At 34.2% G+C, this 27031-nt stretch overlaps 1 protein-coding gene across 8 annotated transcripts in view; it reads left to right on the top strand.

Annotated features, from left to right (window-relative positions):
* Positions 1-27031, top strand: part of LOC143254319 (calpain-B-like) — a 77050-nt gene that overhangs the window by 21333 nt on the left and 28686 nt on the right. For 6 of the 8 annotated variants that reach the window (XM_076509309.1, XM_076509299.1, XM_076509317.1 and 3 more), the window contains exons 2-6: positions 6796-6972; positions 13398-13467; positions 17175-17427; positions 24553-24721; positions 24919-24999. In XM_076509309.1, coding sequence (XP_076365424.1) covers positions 6796-6972; positions 13398-13467; positions 17175-17427; positions 24553-24721; positions 24919-24999 — 750 coding nt within the window. Of the gene's footprint in view, positions 1-6449; positions 6582-6795; positions 6973-13397; positions 13468-17174; positions 17428-24552; positions 24722-24918; positions 25000-27031 lie in introns of those variants that run through there. The other 2 variants (XM_076509366.1, XM_076509344.1) reach the window with 1 other exon arrangement.

Below are 27031 nucleotides of genomic sequence, written 5' to 3'. Positions count from 1 at the left end.
TCAAAACTGACACCCACCGAGGAAACTTGGGGGACGTCAAGATCTGTGTTTTAATCGATAAGCTGCAACTCAAACTAACACTCTAAAAAGAGTTGTGTGTTTTTTGATTTTCTAGGAAAAACAGACCCAGTGACTTGAATACTCGTATAGTAACTTAAAAAGGCTCAAGAGTGGCCTGATATGCAGGACTATGAATTCTTATATTCAGGTTCATGTCCCGTTTTTAAACTCACTTCCCACTATGGAACTGCGGATACACTATAAAATATAAGACTTACTATCAAATCCCACTATTTAATCAGAGTTGGCGATAGGCGTTGCTGACTGTCTTCTTTGTAGTCTATCACTTCAAAAGTGGGAGTGGCTATGTGCAGATAGTTTTTGTATAGATTTTATGTGAAAATTCCGAAACAAAGAAACAATAATAATAAAGTAACCCAGAAAAAAATAGAAGTCTTATTGTTAAAAAAACATAATCTTAGTTATAAATAAAACCTCCTCGAAGTTTTTAATGGAATCGAGGTATTCTTGAACAAAGTTAGACTTATCTCGTTGTGGACAAGGCTTTTAATGTATTTGCATACGTTATTACAAAACTATAATTGAATCGAAACCATCCAGAACACCATGTCCTAGTCTCAACTCTCTGAGTGTGTTTGTGTGTGTTTTTTTTATAGCAAAGCCACATCGGGCTATCTGCTAAGCTCACCGAGGGGAATCGAACCCCTGATTTTGCGTTGTAAATCCGAAGACATACCGCTGTACTAGCGGGAGGCAAACTCTCTGAGAAACCTTTGTTATTCAGAAGAATATGCAACTGAATGCAACTGTAACTGTATCAACTTTGATTTACTTTCGTGTCAAAAATATATATTTTTATATCTAAATGTGTAACTGCTTATATTGAATTCGTGTGTTCCTTAAAACGAATAGAAGGGTATTTATTATTATCTTATGCAATGGAAAAAATATTCACGGTTTCACACAGATTATTAATTTTTTCTAACAGAAAATAAATTGTGTAGTTATTGTTATCCAAAAGCTAGTTTTATAATGGTATTTGATACTTTCAACCTGCGCACCAAACATGCTTGCCCTTTCAACCGTGGGGGCGTTATAATGTTACGATCAATCCCACTATTCGTTGGCAAAAGAGTAGCCCAAGAGTTGGCAGTGGGTAGTGATGACTAGCTGCCTTCCCTCTAGTCTTACACAGCTAAATTAGAGAAGGCTAGCGCAGATAGCCCTCGAGTAGCTTTGCGCGAAATTCTAAAAAAAACAACTAATAAACAAATCTGAAGGGCACGTCATATAACACAATGACTGAACGGCTATGTTAGAGACTTCATGGCTCAGGCATAACAATCTCTAATTTCGAACTGCTAAACAGTTGGAGGGCAACCAATCAACAGCGCCCTACTCTTAAATTAATACAGGCTGACTGTCAATTTTAAAATACGCCCATATTTCAATGTGTAGAGAGAGTTCAGTGGCCTATCTCTTACTCAAACCTTGGGTCTTACTGGTCGATTTAGAGACAGATTATAAAAGCTAGTAATCGTTCTTCAAGCTGCGAAAATCTAAATTTCGTGAGATATTTGTCTTTTAGCGATTTTCTACACACCTTCTAAAACACCTGTGTCTGCTTTGTTATTATTTTCTCCTTCGTGATTGTTTACGTTTTACGTGGTTGTTACCTTACAACGTTATTGACGGACATCCCTCACATACAATACTGTGTCTTTAGCCTATAGGTTATTTGTTAGTATTTTTGCTCAACCATTTTAAACACTAGTAACTTTTTATTTCAAACTATGTATTTGAATACTTAAGGCGATATTAAGAATATTAAGACCACTTAAAAATTTTCAAATCATTATTTAGATTTATTGTTACGCTCGGTCCAACTGGGGCGAGTGAAAGTTATGTATTCAGTTTAGTCAGTTTAATTGTCTCTATTTCTGACAGCTTCAACTAAATGTTACGGGTTACCTGAAATATTTTAGTTTATATATATCACAAGTTTATTAGTCTAAAGATTATATGTGCCCAATAAATCGAAATATTTCAGTATCGTATGTGGTTGTGATAAACTAAAGTTAATAAAAGAAATCAAATGTATTTCCTGTATGTATTGCTTCAGCCTCCTGTCGGCATGTTTTCCATTTCTTCACCAGTTTGTTTTTGAATTTCGCGCAAAGCTACATAAAAGCTATCTGCGATAGTCGTCCTTAATTTAGCAGTGTAAGACTAGAGGGAAGGCAGTTAGTCATCACCGCCCACTGCCAACTCTTAGGCTACTCTTTTACCAACGAATAGTGGGAATAACCGTTACATTATAATGCCCCCACGGCTGAAAGGGCGAGCAGGTTTGGTGTTACGGAGATTCTAAGCCGTGACCCTCCGTATACGAGTTGCGCGTCTTAACCACCTGGCCATACCGGGCCTTTCTTCGCCAGTCCAGACAAAGCTGAATTGTACAGGCAACGAAACGAAACGTTTGAAACTTTCTGGTTTAGTACACTTGTTTTCTGCAGAAAATGATTATAATTCCAGAAAAAAAATTTAGATTTTTGGTATAGACGTAGTGTCATTAGACAGTATTGTGTATTATTTGTATAGAATTAGCACGTATTTTATACAGAACGTGATCAAAACATCAGTTAAATACACTCACGCAATCTTTAGCGTTGCTGTGAAACGTAGTATGAAAGCAATAAAAATTTTAATGAAAATAAATATGACAGTCCTGTATAAACAAAATGATAAAATTAGCTTTGAAAAGGTTGAATAACGCTAATATATTTACTAATTAAAAACGCATTCGCCAGATGCCAACTTCTCGAGTTATAAGTTTCTGCAGTACTTCTATTAACAATCTTCATATATTAGGAAAGTAAAACCCTTCAAATAAGAGAACCCCGTGACATTTCGTTATAATTAGTTTCTTCAATAGTGGTTTGGTTTTGGTTTGTCTTGAATTTCGCGCAAAACTACTCGAGGGCTATCTGCGCTAGCCGTCACTAATTTAGCAGTGTAAGACTAGAGGGAAGGCAGCTATTCATCACCACCTACCGCCAACTCTTGGGCTACTCTTTTACCAACGAATAGTGGGATTGATCGTCACATTATAACGTTCCCCCGGGTGAAAAGGCGAGCATGATTGGTGTTACGGAGATTCTAAGCCGTGACTCTCTGATTACAAGTTGTGCGTAGTTTACCATTCGGGTATGCCGGGACACCTAAAGCTAATGTGGGTTACTATCGAGTGTCACTTTCTTACTTGCTGTGGTTTATTGGTATGTATTGACAAAGAGTCATGATACCTAATCAAAAACATCTCAGGTGTGAAAAAATGGTACAACCAAAAATGACTAAGCACGCGACTTAAAGGAATAAAAAATTAGCGGACAAACTGGTATCTACATTTATAGCATTGATGAAAATGTGACAGTAAATATACGTTAGTTAGTTAGGCCGCGTACTTTGTTTTACCCACCATCATTACAGGAGTCTGGTACAATTTCTTTATACGTTTTGTGGAGACGGCTAACAGAGTTATCCTTCTAGACAAACGAGAAATGATTTTCCCGAAAGAAGACCGAAAACGCCTGGAGGGGTCATCTGTTTTAACCACTCGTAGAATTATGTCGGTCAGTAGACACTAAAATGACATCACGTAAGAGACGCTCAACGTTACAGTTTGTACTGTCATAACGCCATTAAAAGAGTGCACATGCCAATAATCAAGAGAATAGTTAAGCACTCTGTATTGTAGAACTCAACATGATATATGAACTTCAAAAATGAGAAATAAAAATATGCGCTTCTCTTAATTTTTGGGTTTGTTTATTCTTGAAACAGAACACTTTAGGGGACCCTACGGAACAACATTTAGTTCTTAATGTATATAAACGTGATGCAATTTTCCAAAGCTCAACACAAAACATTTAGATTGTAGAATATATAATACATGTATATACATATATGTGTTTTAAAAATGATGAATGTTTGAAAAGGTGTAGTTTACGTAGTAGTCAAAGGTACGATTATTTTTTAATTAAAGCAGAGTAACTGACAACTTCTTATAGTTAAGGATGTTGGAGTAAATGCTTTAGAGAACTATACAAAAACAAGCCGAAACGTAATGAATGTCTCGGAGAGACAGAACCAGTCAAGAGACCAAACTTTCAGACATTTACTACCATGGTATCTCGAATTGCGACAGGAAAAAAACAAAAGAGGGTTAAAATACCAATATCAGAGTGAAAACTATTCGCTATGTTGGTAACCGTTCCAAATGACAGAAATGTTGATCATAAGGAAATATTCACTTATAAACTGATAAGCATTTTGTTGGCAGTCGCTAATGATGAAAACTCTTTATCTAAATCGAACAAAGCTCAAACTCTTCATAACCTCGAAGCTAAAAATCTGTTAAAAACTTCTTTCAAGGATATGATATAGACCATATCATGTCTGACGTGTACGACAGTAAGAACGTTAAAGACTCAAAAGAGAAAACGGCAAGGAAATATCTGTGGATCTCCACAGATCCTGTTACATTCTAAAGGACACGTAACATTATCAAATAAGAGATGGATACGAAAGTGTAAAGCCAAGAAAGAGAAAACAACCAACCCAACAAATTACAAAAAACAAATATTATTATATTTTGCAAACCACAAGAACAAAGAAAATTTACATTGTCTTTTCTTCTTATTTTGTGCTTGAAATTCTGTCTACTCCACAAGTTCTGTTTTTGCTGGTGGCTTTCAAGACCACAAAAAGAAAATTGTTTTGGTATCTTATAGAAGTATTGAAGAACTGCGATAAATCTTCTCATTGCATGAAAGAGCAATTACCAGATTGATTTTTGTACATTAAGGACTCGATAATATAGCACGGTACTTAATATGTTGTTGTGTGGTCTCTAGACATTGACGTGATCGTGTTTGCGCAGTACTTTTCTGAACAGTTAGGCATCTCTCTCTGATTTAAACTAGAAACCAAAGACATAACACGATATATCCATTTATATAACGTTGTTACTCAGTGAGGCCCAAGATTAACTTCCACACAATTACCTTCTTATGCAAGTTTAAAAAAACCCTACAGAACCAGTTGTTTCAAAAGGACTAGGTAGGAGAAAACTTATTGAATATGTAGAAGGAATGCTTCTGGATTTCCAAAACTTTGCAGAATTTGGGTGATTATTTCTACTAGGCAGTAACATCGTATAATTAGTGATGCGTATGAATGAATTAACGAGGTTCCCTCTGTCTTTATTTACTATCTAACGAGACCACAGCCAAGGGAAGGGGCTTGGAGAAATGTTCAGGTGTAAACTAAACCAACAAAAGACCTTACCATTATGTCTTAACAATTTTTTAAACATCTAAAAATAGTTATTGATCAGTATTTTCTGTGAAAACATGTTTTAGTAACAACTCTGTTACCAACAAGTAATGGTTAGACTGGAATATGATTATTTGTTACCACTTTTGATGGCACAGGTGTTTGCTTCAAAGCTATATACCAATTTAAGCTTTTTAAACGTCGTGACAGGCAATGTAAATATGTTTAAGTTAGTTTAAAATACACTGATGTCCCTTTATGTAAAGAAAACGATGATAACTGTAAAACTAAGCATAAAAGTGAATAAAGATTTGAGAGTGACTCGGATGATTATGATAACAATGAAGATGTAGACGTCAGATTGGCCACAAAGACGTTAATTGATTGCGTTGTTGATCGAGCATCATTGGGGGGAGAAGCAAAAATTTCTGGTTTGTTTGTTTGTTTTTGAATTTCACGCAAAGCTACTCGAGGGCAATCTGCGCTAGCCGTCCCTAATTTTGCAGTGTAAGACTAGAGGGAAGGCAGCTAGTCATCACCACCCACCGCCAACTCTTGGGTCACTCTTTTGCCAACGAATAGTGGGATTGATCGTCATATTATAACGCCCCCACGGAAAAAATTTCTGGAACATGACGCTGTTTTAAACAATATTAAGATTCGAGATCTTAGAAAACGTATAATCGCATACAAAGTATGTGATTTCCTCATTTCTGACGTTCGGTTTATGTGACTAATACATAATATTTACTATTTCAATACGTTCACGGTATAGATGTGTTTTGTTCATGTGCGCTGGGACCATGGACTGTTAATTATACATTTTTATACATTGGTAGAGTCATTTCGTAGAGTTAGATTGAAAACTGTGTGTGTGTATATATATATATATATTTAAATCAAGTACAAATATTGCACAACTCTTTTGATTTCTGAAATCTATAATTAAGTAATTGAGATCGAACCCTATGCTCGGATACAATCTAATAAAGGATAGCTCTTGCTTTGTGCAACAGTATCGTGTTTTTGTAACGCTTCATCCTATTATAGAGTGTAAGTATGTCATAGCGACATTAAAACGTTGTAACAGCTTTAAAAGTAAACAGCGCTGAGTATCAAGTTCTGGAAGTGGAAAAAAAACAACATCCGCTTTCATTTGCTTTTCCGATTGATATGCGTGTTTTGCTAAAGCAAAGATATTGAAGTGGAATACAGTAATGAAAGTAAAAATCTTTCTGAAACTCACTCTTTATGTCGAAATTAAAACACTACATTCCTGTGTATTTTGTGTCTTTTAATACACTTCTCGCCAATCTCTAAGTTCCATTACATTAAGTAAAGCATTAGTATCTAAACAAAACCGGTGTTAGCTTAGATTTTTCTTGATCAAAATAATGTTAAATAAAAAAATAATGCTTCGATTTGACTTTATTACAGTTTGGAGAGAGGGGATCTGGCATTAGGGCCAGAGGAGAAGTTCAGGATTTTGAGAAAATACGCAATCAGTGTTTGCGAGATGGACGATTATTCGAAGATCCAGAGTTTCCTGCCACAGACAACTGCATCTTCTACAGCCGTACTCCTCCGAGGCCATTTGAATGGAAACGTCCACACGTAAGTTTTGCAAAATTAAGTTTTCTTGGTAAGGTTACGATTCGGTCATCGAACCAGTACAGACATTCACAATCGGTATGCTCAGTTAAAGGTTGATTCCGTATATATTTGAAATATGGAATGTATTGTGCAATTATTTGATTTTTAAAACCTATAATTAAAAAATTGAGATCAATCGTTATACTCGCATGCAACCGAATAATTTTATTGTTTTGGAAAGGATAAGTATAGCTGCTATTTGTTGTCTATAATTTTATATACATAGACGTTAAACTTACTGCTTGCCAGGCATGGCCGATGGTTAGGGGTGCTTGACGCAATGTGAGGGTCGCGGGTTCGAATCCCCGTCCTACTAAACACGCTCGCACTTTCAGAAGTGGAAGGGTTCTAATGTAACGGTCAATCGCGCTATTTGTTGGTAAAAGGATATCCCAAGAGCTGACGATGGCTATTAATGACTAGCTTTCTTCCATCTAGTCTTATACTGCTAAATTAGGGTTAGCAAGTGACAACTAGTCCTCTTGTAGCTTTGCGAGAAATTCAAATCAAATGCTCACTGCGGTATTTTTTTAGACATAATAACTCTATTACTGTATTGTATTATGTTGAAAGAGAAGAAGAGAGTTAATAATCGGAACTGAATAATATATAAAACGATTTTTACCATCCTTAATAAGATGGCGGGAAGTTAATATATTGTTTACACTGTACAACATCTTAAGTTGTTCCTTTGCGCGAAACTCTACTTGGCAACTTAATTTACATGGCTTACTTTTTCTTTTCGTTTATGTAGGAGGGGAAAAATATATTCCCTATCTTCTCAGTGGTTCAGTAGTAACTCAAAAAATTATGATACTATAAATCGGTTTCGATACTCATGGTGAGACTCTATGCTTACAACAACAAAATCAATTATTTCTTGAACACTTTTCTTTTTGAAGCTTTTTGCTGTCTAACATTTTTAATTCGAAGTTGAGATACCTGTCGTGCTCTTAGTAAAATGACATACCCCAATGGCACAGCGATATGTCTGAGGACTTACAACGCTAGAAACCGGGCTTCGATAATCGTGGTAGACAGAGCACAGATAGTCCATTTTGTACTTTGCGTTTAATTATAAACAAACGAAATTAAAATTATTATAATTTCACATACATCCAGCTGTTAGCTCTAAAAGTCATTAAATCACGTCTTAGGGCCACTGTAAACGGAAATGCTAATAGTGTAGAGAAACTTGACTTCCTCTGTTTTATCCGTAATATTGTATAAGCAATATGAGACTGGTTATTATCATGCTTTGCTATGTATTTCCATGTAAATGCTTTCTTATCAATATTTAAAATATCAGAATTAAATTTTATTTTAAACTGTTTACAATTGTAGAGGTTTCTGTTTATATTTAAATTATATTTTTATTATTACTGTAACCACAACCTTTAAAACAACAATACAAATGTAAAATAATAAGAATGATTCTGCAACTAGTTAAATGAGCATCAAAGACAATAAAGAATTGTTTAAAAAACAACGAGTGTAACAACATTTTTAAAGATTAGTTTGTGATACGCGTGTATCCATAGCTCATACTTGTCAGCACGTGTACGTGCTGTCAGTTTTCGTGTCGTAAGGTAGGGGGCGCATTTGCACATATGGTCATTCCATAATAGGTCATACATCTGGATCGCGTGATTCAATCTCTCTTCCTGTGTTTACACTGCATTAAAAATCTGGTCACGTGCCAATTTTTTTATTTTGTTTTTACATTATCTTTAATCATGTAAACCAAACTTGCGAAATGAAAAATATCACACAGAACGTATTATTCACGTTGTATGCGATTAGACATTTTCTTATGTCTCAAGTCGTAAAAGTAAAATATTTTCTAAATGAATGAAGAGTTGCAATCGATGTGTTTTGATAAGGTTTTTGAGACCATGTGTCAGGACAGAGCGTCTCTGGAATTTCTCTTTTTTAATCAACCTCTAAAATAAATAAATATAACATAATCGTTTCTGAAAGTTAATTTTCAGGATATAACTGATCTGCAAATGGGCATAACTCATTTCATAAATGAGAGCACAATAAACATTGATGTACTCATTGTGCAACTTTGGTACAAAATAAGGGTTATTAATAGCACAACACTATTGGTATTTTGGTTTAATTTGTTTTTAAGTCGATTGCTGATTTTAGTTTTACACACGATGATATGATGCACCATTTACAACACACCTATATACTAACTTTGGTTACTTGGCTCAAAGTTGACCAATTTTGGCCCCAACTTTTGATTTATTGATGTCAAAACTGAATAAATTTGTTCTTTCATCGTCACCACCTGAAATACTTCAATTTGGTTCAAAACATGTTTATTCTCAGTCAATAAAATATGGCTTCTCCTAGGGCGTTGCCATTTTTAAAAGTTTTTAAACAAAGGACCTCTGTTCTTACTACTGAAGCATAACAACATTGTTTTTTTATTTCTTACACATATCAACTTAAATTAAACCTTTGTGTGTGTAAGATTAAAGTGTATCTTGTCTATGGGTACATGCTGGTAAGGATGGATAACTATTAAGGAAACGAGAAGAAAAGAATATATAAAAGCATTATACGGTAAATTATGCATGTGTTTTTCTTATAGCAAAACACATCGGGTTACCTACAGAGTCCATCGAGGGGAATTGAACCCCTAATTTTAGTGTTCTAAATCCAGAGGTTTACGGCTAATAAAGAAAAAGAAACCAGAATACATTACTTTAGGATTAGTACTAATGTAAATGAAGAAGATATAGGGCCTTGTATACCCCATAGTAAAGTAGAAAAACTGATAGAAGGTTTGAACCAAAAAATAAAATAAAATGAGGTGAAGAAATAAACACAACATAACCAAAGAAAACACCCAGATACTAAGTAGGGAAATAAACATAAACAAACATAAAATCAAAGAATCTCTACTTATACAACAACTCAAACCAAAATTAAACCAATATAAGGGAACACTTTTATACCTATACTGCAACGCCCCCTACAGTTTCGTATCTGTTTACACTCTCGTCCCTAAGGCATATGATCGGTAACGGTCAGTTGCAAACTCACTTTCTTAACCTGAAGATGACCTAAGAAAATCGAAACGTTGTTCTCTACTTTAGTTTAATAAAAGTTTTAATACCCATACCAGCTGTCTTGAGATACATATTTACTTCAAGTGTGTTTACCGTTATCACGAAAGGTCAGGTCAGCTTTAGGAAAGAGCATGGAGCATTAGAACGAAAAGTCAAAGAAGCTTGCATTTGTATCCTTTACGGATTTAGAAAGAGCATTTAATAGGATATATGATCAATATTATTAACTTGCTACAGCTATTTTGACTAGATTATAGAAACAGACGACTATTGGCAGGAATCTCTGTATATGGGGGCAGGAAAGAAAATAAAGTCAGTGACGTTTGTTGATAATATGATTCTAGCTGCATTTTTCCAAAGAAGACTTGAAAACTATTTTTTAAAATCTAACTAAACAGCAAAAGATGTTCGACATGAAAAACAAACAAAAAGAAGTGATGAAAATTTAAAGAAATAAAAATGAAAGAATGAAAAACAATAACTCGACAAGGTGGAACAGTTTGTTATTTAAGGCATATAAAAAAATAACAGTATGTGAATATTGTTTCAAAGAAATAAATTTGCAATTGAAATAGAAACATTTAGAAATAAGTAGTTGTTGTTTTTTAACAAAGCGATTAGACATCACGGTGATTAAAGCCTTTTTTATGGAATGTGGTGGCATACGTAGCAGGTAGACGACATCAGAAAATTAGAACATTTTGATATGTGAGTTTGACGAGAATTAGAGAAGACCAATTTGACAGAAAAAGCAGACGAGTGTAAAAATATTAGAGATGGGACAAGAGAATAGAAGTACATTGAAAAACAAACAAACAATAAACTAAATGAAGAAATGGATTGGGCGGGTAAGAGAAAGATTGATGAAGGAAGTGTTAGAAGTAAGGAATATAAGGGAAACGACGTAAAAGAAAGAGGAGGACGCTGCTAGACAAGCTAAAAGAAGGAAGAACGTATGATGATTTGAAGAGGAAGATAGGGAAAGGTGAAGAAGAATGACTGACTGAGAGTAAAAGCCTGATTAACGTTTTGTAATTTGAGTGCCAGACTTACTTAAGACAAAATATCGATAGATGAACAAACGGATAAAGTAAAGTTAAAATATTTATTGTTTCTCAGGATCACAATAGAAAGGTACGTATAATTTTATATCCTTTTGGTAACATACTGTTAAAGTAAGGATAAGTGTTTATTGTCTCTTGGGTCCACGATGGAAGGTTCAGGATATTTTTATATCATGTTCGTAACATACTGATAAAGTAAGGTTAAAGTGTTTATTGTCTCCATTATGTTTGTGATGGAAAAAGAAAGTGAGTGATAATCATGTTAGAAACAGACTGTTAATTAATAAAATTTGTTAGTACCTCATGAATCAGCGGATTTGCAAAACATGGTGGATTGTTTGTTCTTTTAGCGCAAAACTACATAATAGGCTATCCGCTCTTTGTCCACTGTAGGGAATCGAACCATAAATATTGCGTTATAAGCCCTAAACCTAACCACTGACCCACCGTGCCACAATATATGGTATTATATTACAAATAACTAAAGTATCTTTACTTACCACAAGGTGACTCTTTTTTTTTTTTTAAATTGAAAGCAATCACTTAAATTTTTTGAACCTTTCACTCGATAGCTTTCTCTAGGAGCGAAATGGAAGTTTCTTGAACGTATAGTATAAGTAATAAACTAAATAATAATCTTTATAGTAAGGACAAAAAATAATTGCATTTAGTTTACTTAACTGCCAAACCATTATCTCACAGTAAGTGAGTACAACAAACAAATAAACAAACTGGACGGTAAAAACTATTTGAGTAATTACTAGGACTACAGTGGCCATGTGGTGTTTACAGGGCATCGTCTTGTCATCGTAATCTCTACCTCTATTTTATTATAGTTACTTAATTTACAAAAGTGGTTCCTAACCGCTTGACCAACTGTAGAAATATCCATTAAGCCAGGAAATACTTTAAACTGACGCCCTAAACAGACATTGAGGCTCACATTAAAGCGCCAGAGAATTTAGAGTCCTATTTAGTTGCATATGTTGCACATCCTTAACACAGAGCCTGCAGTTAAAAAAAAATGTATTTTCAAATAATCAATTTTGTGAAACTTAAAACTTGTACATGTATTAGGAATAGCTGAAAAATATACCTACCTTCTTATTTCATTGAGGCCCGGCATAGCCAGGTAGTTAAGGCGTTTGACTCGTAATCTGAGGATGGCGGGTTCGAATCAACGTCGCACGAAACATGCTCGTCTTTTCAGCCGTGAGGGCGTTATAATGTGACGGTCAATCCCACTATTCGTTGGTAAAAGAGTAGCCCAAGAGTTGACGGTGGGTGGGGCTGACTAGCTGCCTTCCTTCTAATCTTACACTGCTAAATTAGGGAGGCTAGCGCAGATAGCCCTCTTGCTGCCTTCCCTCTAGTCTTACACTGCTAAATTAGGGACGGCTAGCGCAGATAGCCCTCTTGTAGCTTTGCGCGAAATTCCAAACAAACTGAAACTTATTCCATTGTCAAATAGTAGTAACATTATTTTCAGTTTCTAGTGATTCAGTGGTAAAATTGAGGACTTAAAACACTAAACATCAGAGATTAATACCTGCACGGTATAGCGTCGTGTGTAAATAGAAACAAACGTACACATTTTCACTTCAGAGCTTACTGACCAAGTTAAATCAGAAAGCATAATTTTAAGCCTATTTACCCCTAACGGTCCATAACCAGTTTAAGAAGGAAAGGTTTTGTCGATTCATAGGGTCGAAAACTTTCAGTAAGTTAAATTTTTAGTAGAAGCTGCAATTGAGCTAACTTCTAACAAAAAAATATTAGTCCGTGGAGTGAAACAAATTGAGAACATCCAGGAAGTATTTAGTATTAATAAAAATTGTAAATGAACTGACCTGTAATAAATGTTCTGAGGATTAAAATTTCCACTCCTTAATCAATTCAAGTTATTCCTCACGAATGAACGCGAAACTCATGTTAAACTATTGTTTCATACAATCTTTTTTTTTACGACTTGAGCCTGAGTTATCACAGTTCTGCTTTAAGTTAATAAAATATAAAACTTTCAGACACACGAAGATTTGATAGACGTTTTACTTTTTGCCTAAATTGTAATAATAGTAATAATGAACTTCACCAAGTACATTTATCTAGTTGTATGTATTTTTCTGATGCTCAGTATATACGCATAATAACACTTTTATTGTTGTTTAACGGTCACTAACGAGCTCTTTATCATTTTGTTTGCGTAACTACTAAAGTAACGTTTGTTTGTATTAAGGAACTTGCTGAAGATCCAGTGTTGTTTCACGAGGGCGCCACTAGATTTGATGTTGTCCAGGGAGAACTTGGTAAGTTAATTAGTTACTAGTCATTTTGTTGGATTAAGTGACACTTAAAGACGACAGGTAGTATATATAATGTATTTAAATATTATTTTGATCATTATTTTATGACTGTTAAATTTTTCAAAGTTTAATTGGTGTTTTAAGATTTGGGTATTTAGGGAAATATACCATTTGTATATGTCTATGCCTAAAATTACCCAATCGGCTTTTCAGACACGTTTTGTTAAGCTATTTAGACACGCAATTCATGACTTTTATCATAGGTCCATAATAACATATTAGTCATGGTATTTTGTTATTTTGCTTGATTTATTTGTGTTGTGAGTACCGTAAGAATATAACCCGAACAGTAGTATTTTAAGCGAATTAAAGGTACAATGATTTGCACACATACATAAAAACAATAAAAAGAACCGAAGTATTATCAATATTGCAATTAATCCTACTATGAAAAATTACCCACTTTATATATGACATAGATGGAAAACGAACAATAGCATTTAATTTTCAGTTGCAACAAAATAAGACGTCCTTAGTTTTTGTTTTTATTTTACAAAGACGAATGTTGGAAAAGGACGAACATAAAATAAATTCAACACATTAATATCTTGTGTTCAGAGTTGGGAGTTTTATCTACTCGAATACGCATATCAGGCTCGAATCCCCGTCACACCAAACATACTCGTCCTTTTGAGCCGTCGGGCGTTATAATGTGACGGTTAATCCCATTATTCGTTGTTAAAAGAATAGCCCAAAAGTTGGCGGTGGGTGATGATGACTAGCTGCCTTCCCTCTAGTCTTAAACAGCAAAATTAGGGATGGCTATCGCAGATAGCTTTCGTGTAGCTTTACGTGAAATTCAAAACAAAACAAACCAAACCCTCTAGTCATACATTACTAAATTAGGAACGGCTAGCGCAGATAGCTCTCGTCTAGCTTTGCGTGAAATTAAAAAAGAAACAAACGCCTGTCGAATCCAATTTTGTGCATAGCTGTGTTTGCTGTATACATGTCATATCTTCTTATTCGAAGTTGGAAAGAAGAAAATGTTTAACGGAGTGTGAACCTGCTTGTGGGAACGAATAAAAGTTTACAAGCAGGTGCTTTAACATGCTTCTAAAATAGAAATGGGGTGAAGCTAACCATTAGTTCGTACGCCCTGTGACTCTCATAAGGAAATTCTCACCGTTGAACTATTTTTAGAAGTCCTTTGGTGCTTAAACAGAATATTTCTGATTTCTATCCTACTCCCTCTTTAGGGTGCGACCCCTTCACACAACTGTCAGTAACGCCATCATACAGCAGAGAATGACAATATTTAGTTGGATGTCAAATAAGTTTAGTTGTTATATACCATCTTACTTACAACATTTAATCATTTCGCCATTTGTTTACTGAATTTTTGCGCAAAGCTTCTCGATGGCTAACTGTCCCTAATTTTAAATTGTTAGGCTAGAGGGAAGGCAGGTGGTCAACAATACCTAAAGCCAACTCTCGGGTTGATTTTTACTAAAAAATAGTAGGATTGATTACCACAGTATAACACCTCCATAGTTGAAGAGACTCATCAATCATCATTATCATTTACCCCAGTTATCGCATAAGATGAGATTCAAGGTAAAATTAACAACAATCAAAACAAAGTACTAGTTTTTTCGTTGTAATAAAAATATTAGAAAAGAAAAGAAAAATAATGGAGTGAGAAAAATACTCACTTAATGTTTTTTTTTAAAAACACAGCTTCTTCTATTGGCCTTTCTGTCCTCATTCTCTCTAGACATATTCTGCCTGTTAAGTATAAATGTATGGCATTACAATAAAACAAACGGCGATGTTTTTTGTAAATTACTAAATATTTTCATTTCTCTTGCTCGAAAGATTCAAATAATAATGCAATGATACAAGTAGAAAATGTCGAAATTCGACAAGATATACAGAGTTGTGTTATTTAACTCAAGTGACCCTCTTTACTACCATGATACGCTTTTTTTAAATTATTTTAAAAACAAAAACCATCTCTGGAAATGTTGATACTGTGAATACTCACCCACCTTCAAAGATGTTAATTAGTCATCTCCATTGGCTCATTAATAGAAGAATGACTCTATAACATCCTCTCTTCGAAAGTTTAAATCAGTCATCCATGTTTTTTGTCTTTGTTAACAGAAATCGATATAATATTGAAATTTAAAAAAATAGAAAATTACACATCACACCTATTTGAAACTCGATTAAAACCAAAAGATATTAAAACATACTTATTTCACATGTATTTTCCTTAAAATATAAAACTATAAAATATTTCTAATTAGCACAAATCCACTTGAACAGTAATCTGAAAAGTGACTTTGAAAGGTACTTTGATGCTACGTCGGTACACAAAAATTATTATTTAAAAAGGTTTTTGCTAAATTCTAATAACACATACACACGATAATTAAGCTGCATCCACAAGAGTCGCTCTTAGTAGGCCTTACACCTATACGTATAACTGATTTTTGTATATATCTTTTTCTTCTTTATATTCATGGGCAGTGGAGGACATACAACCGTTTTACCAAGTTATATTATTCTGCCAATAGGAAGTGTCGAAATTCGACAAAATATATAGATTTCTGGTATTTCAAATTCATATTGGAAAAATTGTTTACAAAACTCCCTTGTAAATAACATTTTTAATGTTTGCACCTTCAAAGACAAAACATTTTAAACGATCAAATAATCGTACGGTGGATAAAGGAAGCTACGTGGCGCTGACCGTGAGGGAAAACTAGATTAACTAAGTGAAACCTCAATGAACAGATGTCCATTTATACAAATTATATTATTAATGTTGTAAGATTGCTGCTATGAAAGAAAAGTGAACCGTATGAAGAACAGATGTGATTTTTTGTTCCTCAATTCAATGATCCACGTTATAATTTTCTCATTACGAATCACAGAGTTATAAACACGGATTCGAAAAAAACAACAACAAATATGTTATCGAAATATTTTTGTCAGTCTCATTGTAGAATATATAAAGCTTGAAAGCAACATTTTGATACCTTACCAATTAACAAACACGAAACATATAGATAAAACAAATATATATGTTATTGTAACATTGTTATTTCGTTGGAGGTTCTTTTAAATTATTTGGAGAAGATAATTCAAAGTTCAGTCCATATAACAACAGTAAGAAGTTAATTTCTTCCATCAGCTTTAACAACTTGAACACTGCTGTAATTTGTATACCACATTTATAGTCGTGCCGACTGTGCTATACTAGAGTAAAAATAAACCACTACACGCGATAGCTAACACAGGTCCAAAAATTTAACTGAAAACAAAACTGAAACGTAAACGTACTGACTGATTCACTTTGCCGGCGAGAAACAATTCTCTCTCGTCTACTCCACGCTTTACTGAACCTCTATTTAGAGCATAGCCTCGAATATACTTAAGAATCTGACGTCAAAGTTTTTATAAATCTCTAAACCTGTATTATTAAACTGTTTTTTATCTTAACATCATGAACCTGCAAATAAACATCTAAGTTATAACATTAAAAACAGAGTTAATAACAATTTAAATGCATTCTTGTTACATCTCCAGGAACATATGGTTAAGATCTCACAGCGAGAAGGATAGAATTATCTATTACAATGAATAAATGTATTTTAGCGTCATGATCTTGAGCTTATAATTGAAATCTTCATAACTTTCAGGTGATTGTTGGTTGTTAGCTGCTGTGGCTAACTTAACCTTGAACCAGGGACTTTTCTACCAGGTAGTGCCAGATGACCAAAGTTTTAATTCGGACTACGCGGGTGTTTTCCATTTCCGTTTCTGGCAGTATGGTCGTTGGATTGATATTGTAATTGATGACCGATTGCCTACTTATAGAGGGCGTCTTGTATTTATGCACTCTACAGAGAAAAATGAATTTTGGAGTGCCCTTCTTGAGAAAGCATACGCAAAGTAAGTGCCACTGGTCGTACAATAAACCTTTACTTTAAATAATCTGTAGACATTTTCTACACGGTAAGTACAGCTATATACTATTGAAATAGTTTTTTTATTCATATTGATTTGAATTTTAAACAATTGAGGTTCATCTGTTATATTGTCGGATTTTATGTTTGTTTGTTTAGAATTAAGCACAAAGCTCTGCCCATCACAGGTATCGAAACCCGGTTTTTAGTGTGTAAGTCCGCAGACATACCACTGTGCCACTGGGGGGCCGGATTTTATGACATTTGTATAAATTTGTAACTAGGATTTAATCACTGGGCAAGCAGCTATGGTTTGTATCTTCGATTCCTCTAGGCTATTCATATTTTATGCTCTTTGTGAGATATAGCCCAAGAGATGTTTTTGTATTCTGGTAGGAATTTTGGCAGAGAGGAGGAAAGCCGGATTTACTAGTTGTAAAGTCAAATATAAAAAACAATATCTGTAAAAACATCCCCTGCATAATAATGATTTTTTTTCTGAACTTGAAACATGTCTTTTGGGCTAGTTGTGTGATATACAGACATATTAGTACATTTTACCTTCTTTAGGGACAGAGATATTTTAACACATTTTCAGTTATTTAGTTTCTGTATTGTAATAGCAGCAACATGTGGTCTAGATAGATATTACAATTATCTTGTTCTTGCTGCTTTGATTCTTTGTTCCCTGTAATAAGTGATTATCTTTTGTCTGCAGAGATTCTGTAGTAAAATACATACCATTCGAGTTTAAAAAATTGACACTGGAATATCTTTTGTTGGCTGATAAAAATGTTCAATGAATGCAAATGCCAACCAATGCTATGAAGGAACAAAGGTCAGGAAGTGATGCTGTCGAGTGTACGAAGAATGCGAGTTTACTGTTGAAATCAACCACACTTCCTTTTCACGTTAAAAAGTACACTTTTTAGGCTAAAAATGCAAAACATATTTTAGATTCAAACTTTGGAAAATACAGGGCTGTGCACAGGAATTTAAGTTTGACTACTATTGGAAGGGGGAGGCACGTTAGACACATATATTATATGTACGTGTGTATTAATCATATTAACACAAGCATATAAATTACATGCATGAAAATAAACAATCATGCACTAACCAAAATGACCAATTCTCTATACGCATAGTTACTGGGGAGCGACCCTTTTGCACACGCCCCTGGGAAAGCAAGTAACCACAAAGTATGCTTTACTGTAATCAAAAATACAAATATTACTGCAAGAGCTAACCACATACTTCTGAAACTAGTAAACGTTGGTGTACTGCATATCTTAATCTTCTACAGAATATATTTCCTATCCACAAAATCCTTACATTTCTCCTAAATTATAATTTTAGAAATAATGTGCAACATTTAGCCTGAAGTGTCACTTTTTACTGTTTGATTAGTTAAGCAATTCATCTAGGTTGTTTCACGGGATAGTTGTATTGTGTCTTGCTTAACCTTGTTTATCGATGGATATCTTCGCTTTTCCACATGGAACAGGGATGTGAGTTACGTCTGCCACCATTGCCTATTTTTTGATTGGTCAGCTACAGTGAAAATCTCTGCTAATATAGTTTTTTGAATTGGTTCTGGCTTTTGCTAACTTCTTATCTTGAAGAAACCAAGACTTACTGATAAACTTTCGCCCATGTGTTAATCTTTTATTTATTACTTCTGCTAACCGTATGAGCTTACTTAACCTTTAAGTTCAGTTCACTTTACATTTCAGTTAAACTTAACGCGATGTCCCCTACAAACTTCAAGATCAACCAACCATTGATTCTTCAGTAAATAAAGTGTCTTATTTTATTCCTTCAAACATCAACACCGTGTGTTGTTTCTTTCAAACTACTCGCAAAAGATTACTGAACTTTTTCTTTCCACACGCCAAATCCTCAATTTTTTTTGCGAAAAACTAGTAAATGTGCGCAGATATAATCTTGAATTATCATAACACAATAACCTAACTTCACCCATGACATTTATAAACTAATAGAAACTCCATTCCTAAACAGTACATAGCAAACAAATACACCCTGTTATGTATATTAAAACTAGGAAGATTTTTTTTCCCACAACAGTATTTATAACTAATAATAATATAACAAGCATGGCATCGTGTATATACTCATTAATGTATCAGTTTAGCTAGTTATGGTCTATAGGTCAAAGAACCCAGTTTTATTTGTATTGAACCAGCCAATAATAGCAGGCTTTCTTTGTCTTTTTCTTTTCTTTGAAACATCTGTTTTAACAAAGATAAAATATTTTAAACAATAAGTTTTCAATATCAATACAAACAAAATACAACTATTTGGTAAAAACAAAACAAAAAAACGTTACTATTTGTTTGTAAATAAGCACAAATCTACAGAATGGACTATCTGTGATCTACCCACCATGTATATAATGAATGTCAAGACAGTTGTCTTAGAAATAAGTGGCGTTATGAAAAATAAAACAACAATAACAAGAAACAAATGCCAACCTGTGTTATACAGCTTTGAGGGCGTTATATTTACACTATTTGAACATACAAATAAGCAAGCCACGTGACAACCACAACTGATATAAAATGATGATTAAATGGGATGTATCTGAATTATATTTTAAGATCGTTTGGCACTTTGTAGGTAGCGTAATGTTAGAGAAATTGGTCTATTTTAGGAAAACTGTGTTATCGTTCTTTTTAATGCAAAATGTTCATACATTTTCGTAAAAATTCGTAAGTATCGGGGCTTTAGAATTTCCAAGATGGAGATATCCCTTGTGCTAAAAGACACTGGAAGAAAAATAAATCTCCTCGTGGCAACAGGCCCATACAGAAAGAGATCTACAACAAATCAAGCTCTAGACGTGTTAAGCAAAGTGTGGCGTATTGTAACAGGTAAGAATCCTTAAACACAAACATGTCAACATGCTCCAGGCAACAATATGTAAAAAGACATATCTTTATTTGGAAAGGAGGTCATAAGTGTATGGCTTTGCCGAAATAAGACTTCTGGCCAACTGTTGTATATCTCAAACAGTATAAGAAAGAAACGGATTTTCATAATATCCCATACGAAAACGTATCATTAAAGTTACCAAACGGAGCGTCTATGGATTGCCGGGTGATGATGAAATAGGCATTAGGAAATTGTCTTCCTCATATATTAAATAGATTATGAAAAGTAAGCAGGGAGGAGTAGGGTGGTTTAGACAAGAGAGCTTTACGACGAAGCATTTTGCAGTTTAAACTAAACTGCAGTCAATTGTAAAGATGCATGGTAGTCAAATTTAGCATAATTGGACATGACGACACGGATTTTAATGGAGTAACGAGGCTTCGAAAATGGTTTTAATGTGACATACTCAACTTTCTGTAGAATTGTTTAGATTAGGCAATGTTCTTGCAATTGTTAAAACAAATATGCTTAAAATTAAATTCAAAATATAGATATTAAGTATTTGTTGTTAAAGGCACTCAACATTTTGTTTTAGTTTTCTTTTTCTGTTACTTTTTAATGCGTCACACTAGCTATAGGTCCACATTAAACCTTAGGTTTAGATATACTGGTATTTGTCAATTATGTCTTAGCGAACCAATTTTTTGTCCTTTTACTTATATTTAATGTAGGTATAATAAGATCAGTGTTGAACAATCACTCCGTTCTTTTTATTGAACCCAGATAAGTACATATTTTTACTGTGAACGTAGGAATTCACGGCTGAAAAATTCTTACTGGGTACACTTTGTCAGTCTGTAATCAATCAGTGAGATGATGGGTGAGCGCTTGATAAGACTGGTAAGATTAAAACTGCTAAGAAAAGATGAGCGGGATAATCTGTTTAATTACTGTTGAGCAGGTAGAGTTACTTCAAAAGGCCTAAGTTTCTTGAAGACGTAACTTCACCAGAATCCGCGTGCAAACCTCGTTGTGAAATTTTAATTTTTGATTAAAACTTTTAAAGACTATTTATTTTATTCTTATTTAACCTGATTTACATAATTTTTAACTATTAGTTTCTTATATAATAATAGCAAACATAAATAGAAAATATAATTTTAATACTTAATTTTGGCCTGTTTTTATAGCTATACCTTGTTTGTTTGTTTTGGAATTTCGCACAAAGCAACTCGAGGGCTATCTGTGCTAGCCGTCCCTAATTTAGCAGTGTAAGACTAGAGGGAAGGCAGCTAGTCATCACCACCCACCGCCAACTCTTGGGCTACTCTTTTACCAACGAATAGTGGGATTGACCGTCACATTATAACGCCCCCATGGCTGGGAGGGCGAGCATGTTTTGGCACGACTCGGGCGCGAACCCGCGCCCCTCAGATTACGAAGCGCACGCCTTAACGCGCTAGGCCATGCCAGGCCTATAGCTATACCATAAATGTAAACTTTACGTTAAACTCAATACCTCACAAAGGGTAGTTAAAAAGCAAAATTATATAGAAAAGTGAAAAGTCAGATGGATCAAGGACAGAAGCTTTAGTTAAAGAGGCTCTGGCATAGCCAGATGGGTAAGGCGCTTGACTTCGTAACAGAGGTTTGCGGATTCAAATCCCCATCGCACTAAACATGCTCGCCCTTTCAACCGTGAGGGTGGTGGGCGTAATAATGTAATGCTCAATCCCACTATTCTTTAGTAAAAGAGTAGCCCAAGAGTTGGCAGTGGGTGGCAATGACTAGCTGCCTTTCCTCTGCTAAATTAGGGATGGTTAGCGCAGATAGCCCTCGTGTAGCTTTGCGTGAAATTCTATAAACAAAGAAGCAGTTAAAGAGACTCTCAAAATTTGCAACAAAACCCTCTACTCTGTCGCTCATTTCCGAGATTGCATACGTTTATAATGGATAGTGTAAAATTTCACCTTCGAAAATCCAGAATGTTTTGTTTTTTGTGGGTTTTTTTTTTTTTTTGCAATAGAAAGTCTTTATCTTAATGAAATTTGTTACAAATCAGATTACACTTTAAACAGTTAAATTTAAGTTATTAACCGAAAATCGCGAAAATTCTTTATTTTCCTATTATAAGAAAGGTTCAAAGTACTGCAGAATTTGGATTTTTATCCGAGCCAAACTATTCCATACTGACTTTCCATCTTGCGTCAAATTTTCATGTACATCAGTCTATTAGTTTAGAGGTGCATCCGATATACGGACTCGATTGCAATAGCCTCGCAAATGTGGGTAAAAAGAGATTAAAGGCAATTTCATGGTTAAACCGAATTTAATACACTAAATGTATGCCTAATACGTTAATTTCAATTTGCTGTGACTGACTCTATGTGTTATGTACAGGATGTTTGGACAGTTTTGATAGAGCAAGTTGTTTTCAATCAAATATCTGACTCACATTTTCCAACTTTGCTTTAAAAGTTTGGATAATTATAAAATAATGTAGAAATTATAACTTAATGTGATTACAAACCGTAAATGTATAGTAAACTTTCCTGCTTCTACAGCATGTATGATAAACTTGGCGGTATGTATGGCAAGATTTGTAAAATCCAACTGAAGTGATTCATCTTTGCCTGAATACGTCTATCCTCCAAATGAAATCATTCAGAAATTAGTTTACTTTCTCATGTACTACAATACATTTGTTAGAGGTTGGATTCTCCTTAATTCTATACGTTTTTCCTCCTTCTCCGAGCTAAAGTTCTAGATATACCACCATTATATTCCAGTGTGTGAGTACAGGTAGGAAAGTGTGAACGCTCAAAATATTTCTTAATCAGTATTTAAAATCAAGAATATATCTGATAGCATTTATTAAACATATGTATTTTTTAACTGCTCCTAGCAGTTACTTATAGAAAGCTTAAGGTACTGCAACTACCACCTGCTACTATTTATTATAGATATGTCTGGGGTAGTAGAGGGAAAAAACATAAAGACTCTTAAAACTGAAACTCACGTTGATATCAGTTGAATGTGGGTGTAGGTAAGCTGTTGGACCGACCCTGTAATAATGAAGGAATATTGACTATAATTTGAAATTTATTACGTGTATCAACATGTAGTTAGGCAGTCTTTAAATGAAATGTATAAGTCTGTTGTATATAAAAACTTAGATGTGTTACAAAACTATTTGTACTCAAGACATGTCTGTAAATTGACAACATCAGTCTGACAACTCGGAGTTAAAGATGATGTTTGTAAGAGAAATGAAATTACTTTTGTCCGACATACAGTTTTCATATTGCATTTGCATAACTTCTAGAATTACTGAAATGCATATCTTAAGTTTTTCAGTATCTTTGTGTACTGTATGTGATATTTACTTTACTGTATTATGAATTATTACTATATCGGCAATATAGAGTAAAATAAATGGTTGATAATTCTGGCATCAAACACAGAATACTTTGAATAGCACAATGTGAAAGGTATGTCATGTACACTTCGACAAACCGTCCCCACGGTTAATCTTTCGCTGAGATTATAAGTAATTCAGTCAGACGTTCTTACAGGTACTTTCTATTCTACAACAAGTTTTGTTAAATTGGTTTCATAGTTTTATGTGTATAAGGGGAAAAATAATTTACTTCACTGCTATAGAGAAAATTATCAAATCTGTTTTTATTTAAAACCTTCTGCACCACAGTTACAATACATCATACGTTTGGAGAATGAACCAAGCTGGCTGTAGTAAATACAATGAATAATCTTTTTAAGACTCGACTTTTTGTCCCCGTATCCTTTTGAACAGAGGAACTTAAGTAACTCATCAATCTACTTTCAAGTACCAGTTATGAAAAAACTTAATGTATAAAAAAGAAATTCAACTAAACCTGAAACCCTTGTTAACTTTGCTTTTCGAACTAGTCTTCAGTTAATTCTGACAAAAGCTCTTTGAAGCAACCGTTAACAAATATACCAAATTTTATTGGTATGGATTTGTTTAGAATTTAAAATATAAAGTAAGAAAGAGATAATTATGTGCACAGTTATTAATGGCTATATCTCCAATAATAGTTTTTATATGGTTATTAATATAGATGCAGATGTATTTGTTAAGTAATATAATGTTTGAAGTTAAACAGAAATCATTCAGGTATATTTTCATAAGAGTTTTTAGTATAACAACAACAACTTTGTTTCTGCCTGTTAGGCTGCATGGATCTTATGAAGCTCTTAAAGGAGGAACAACATGCGAGGCTATGGAAGACTTTACTGGAGGAGTCACAGAATCTTTTGAGTTGAAGAAAGCCCCTCCCAACATGTTGAAAATTATGCTGAAGGCTTATGAAAGATGGTCACTGATGGGTTGTTCCATAGAGGTAGCTGTAATAAAAACAAGATGTCACATTTTACTAAATAATCAAACAGTCACTCTACTACAATTAAAATAGAACAGCGATATATGTTTAGTAGTTTTAAAGCTTTTACATTCTGCAGAATATATATTCTAAATGACTAGACGTTTTTGTATGCCACAACTGACCAAATTATATATTTTTGTCATTTCCTTTAACAGCCTAATCAACAAATCACAGAAATGGAACTATCAAATGGTTTGATCTGTGGTCATGCCTATAGTATCACAGCCATTCGTATGGTGAGTTTTTTTTCTATCTTTGAGCCTTAAACATAAGTTAAATAATTTATTTTGAATTTTGATGTAATTTTTTAAGAAAGAATGTGTTGTGTTGAAATATGTTTAAAATTATTGTGTTGTAGTGTTATGTCGCTAGTGTTTTGTATTGGGGCCCTAGATGGATAAATCCTAAAGTGTATATAATGTAGTTGCACTTACTTGGCTATGTGTTATAGTGCATGCAGTGTTTTTGTCCCAACACATTAATACTAATGATAAATTCTATAAATTACATTCTAGGTGATTTACTTATTATCAAATTAGTAGAAAAATAAAACTTAGGTAGGTGAACGTGCTAAGTTTGGATCTGTGGCAATTGTTCCTCTTATCATAGCTTAATCAGTTGGATAAAGAGACTCTCGATATTCGCAACAAAATGATTTCTTTATTTCTTTTAGATTAGCTTGTAAACAGGCATATATTTCTAAAAGTAACTGTTGAAGTTAATAACTTTTAATTCTGAATACACTGAATGTGGCTTAATGTATTCTACTCAGTGATATTAGTTTAGTTAGTATACAAATAACAAAAGTAATAATGTCAGAATTTAGCTGAATGTTGTTTCTTTTAATTATTTTTTTACTGAACATGTTTGTATTATTAAAATTGTTCTGTACGAGGATGAGACGAGGTAAATCGAACTAAACTAAGTGCAGGATACATTATTAATAATATTATGTTTATTGTGACAAACTAACTGTAACTGTACCACAGTCATTTTGGTTTAGTATTGTAGGGACTAAAAGAATTTCAACACATTCATTCCATTGAGGTTAAACTGTCAGTGTTAATGAAATATATCCTCATAATTCTTGACTTGCAGTGTGGAACCAGTGCTGGTGAGCTTTAATCAATACTACAAATGTATATGATAAAGTACTATACCACAGAAAGTAACACTATTCCTTCTTTCCAATGCTATAATTATCCTAACTGGATAAATCAACATCTAACTCTGCCAATAACGTACTATTTTATGAACTCTTCAATTCCATATTACATTGAACTTGCAATATGGTACATTACTTCCGCTTATATAAATGATTTTTTTCCTTCTGTGCTGCCCTCTATATGCAAATTATTTTCAAATACCAGAAACCTTGAACTCCCACATACCTTACAATTAACTGTTGCAAATGCGTCTCGCATATACATCATCTTATGACCACCCTTCTCCAAAACGAGTGGAGCACACTCTAGTGACGCTCGAGTTACTCGAGGGCTATCTGTGCTAGCCGTCCCTAATTTAGCAGTGTAAGACTAGAGGGAAGGCAGCTAGTCATCACCACCCACCGCCAACTCTTGGGCTACTCTTTTACCAACGAATAGTGGGATTAACATTATGACGTCCCCACGGCTGAAAGGGCGAGCATGTTTGGTGCGACCGGGATTCGAACCCGCGACCCTCGGATTACGAGTCGAACGTCTCAACACACTTGACCATGCCGAGCCCCACGGCCAAAGCAAGCTATATTAATGTCATCTGCACATTGACAATACTATCGCTTGCTTTGGCCGTGAGTATCGATCGTTCTAAGGCTTTTTAACGATTTTGTAGTATAGCAGAAAAATCAAAACTTTTTATTTTTACACATGTTTTCAATGTGATGCTTGTGCCTGCTTCCGAGAACAAACCAAATTGAAGCGAGGCTCTAACGTAGACATACAAGCTCGCATTTCATCATCGACTGTAAGAAGCCCTCTCTCTCTTTCTGGTTTTAATTTCAGTCAATGCTGAGAATCCAGTTTCTCAAAACCACGAAGATGCAAATGAAAGCAGAACTTCAACTGCTTTTGAACTGATTGCAGGATATGAATTTTTAATGGAGATCCAAAACTCATCCAAGGGAATTAATTGACTGATAAAATTTGTCGTTTCGTAAATCAATGAGCTGTTTTTCCTCCTCAGTTGTAATATTTGTTCTCTCGTTGATTCCGAATGGATAGGTCACCCAGTTATATTCGTCGACAGCAAGTGACGGGAAGTAATGTT

The sequence above is a fragment of the Tachypleus tridentatus genome, chromosome 1 (assembly GCF_004210375.1).
Source record: "Tachypleus tridentatus isolate NWPU-2018 chromosome 1, ASM421037v1, whole genome shotgun sequence".
Classification (NCBI taxonomy): Eukaryota; Metazoa; Arthropoda; class Merostomata; order Xiphosura; family Limulidae; genus Tachypleus; species Tachypleus tridentatus.
The sequence above is the reverse complement of the archived record's forward strand: the minus strand, read 5'-3'. Positions and strand labels throughout refer to the sequence as shown.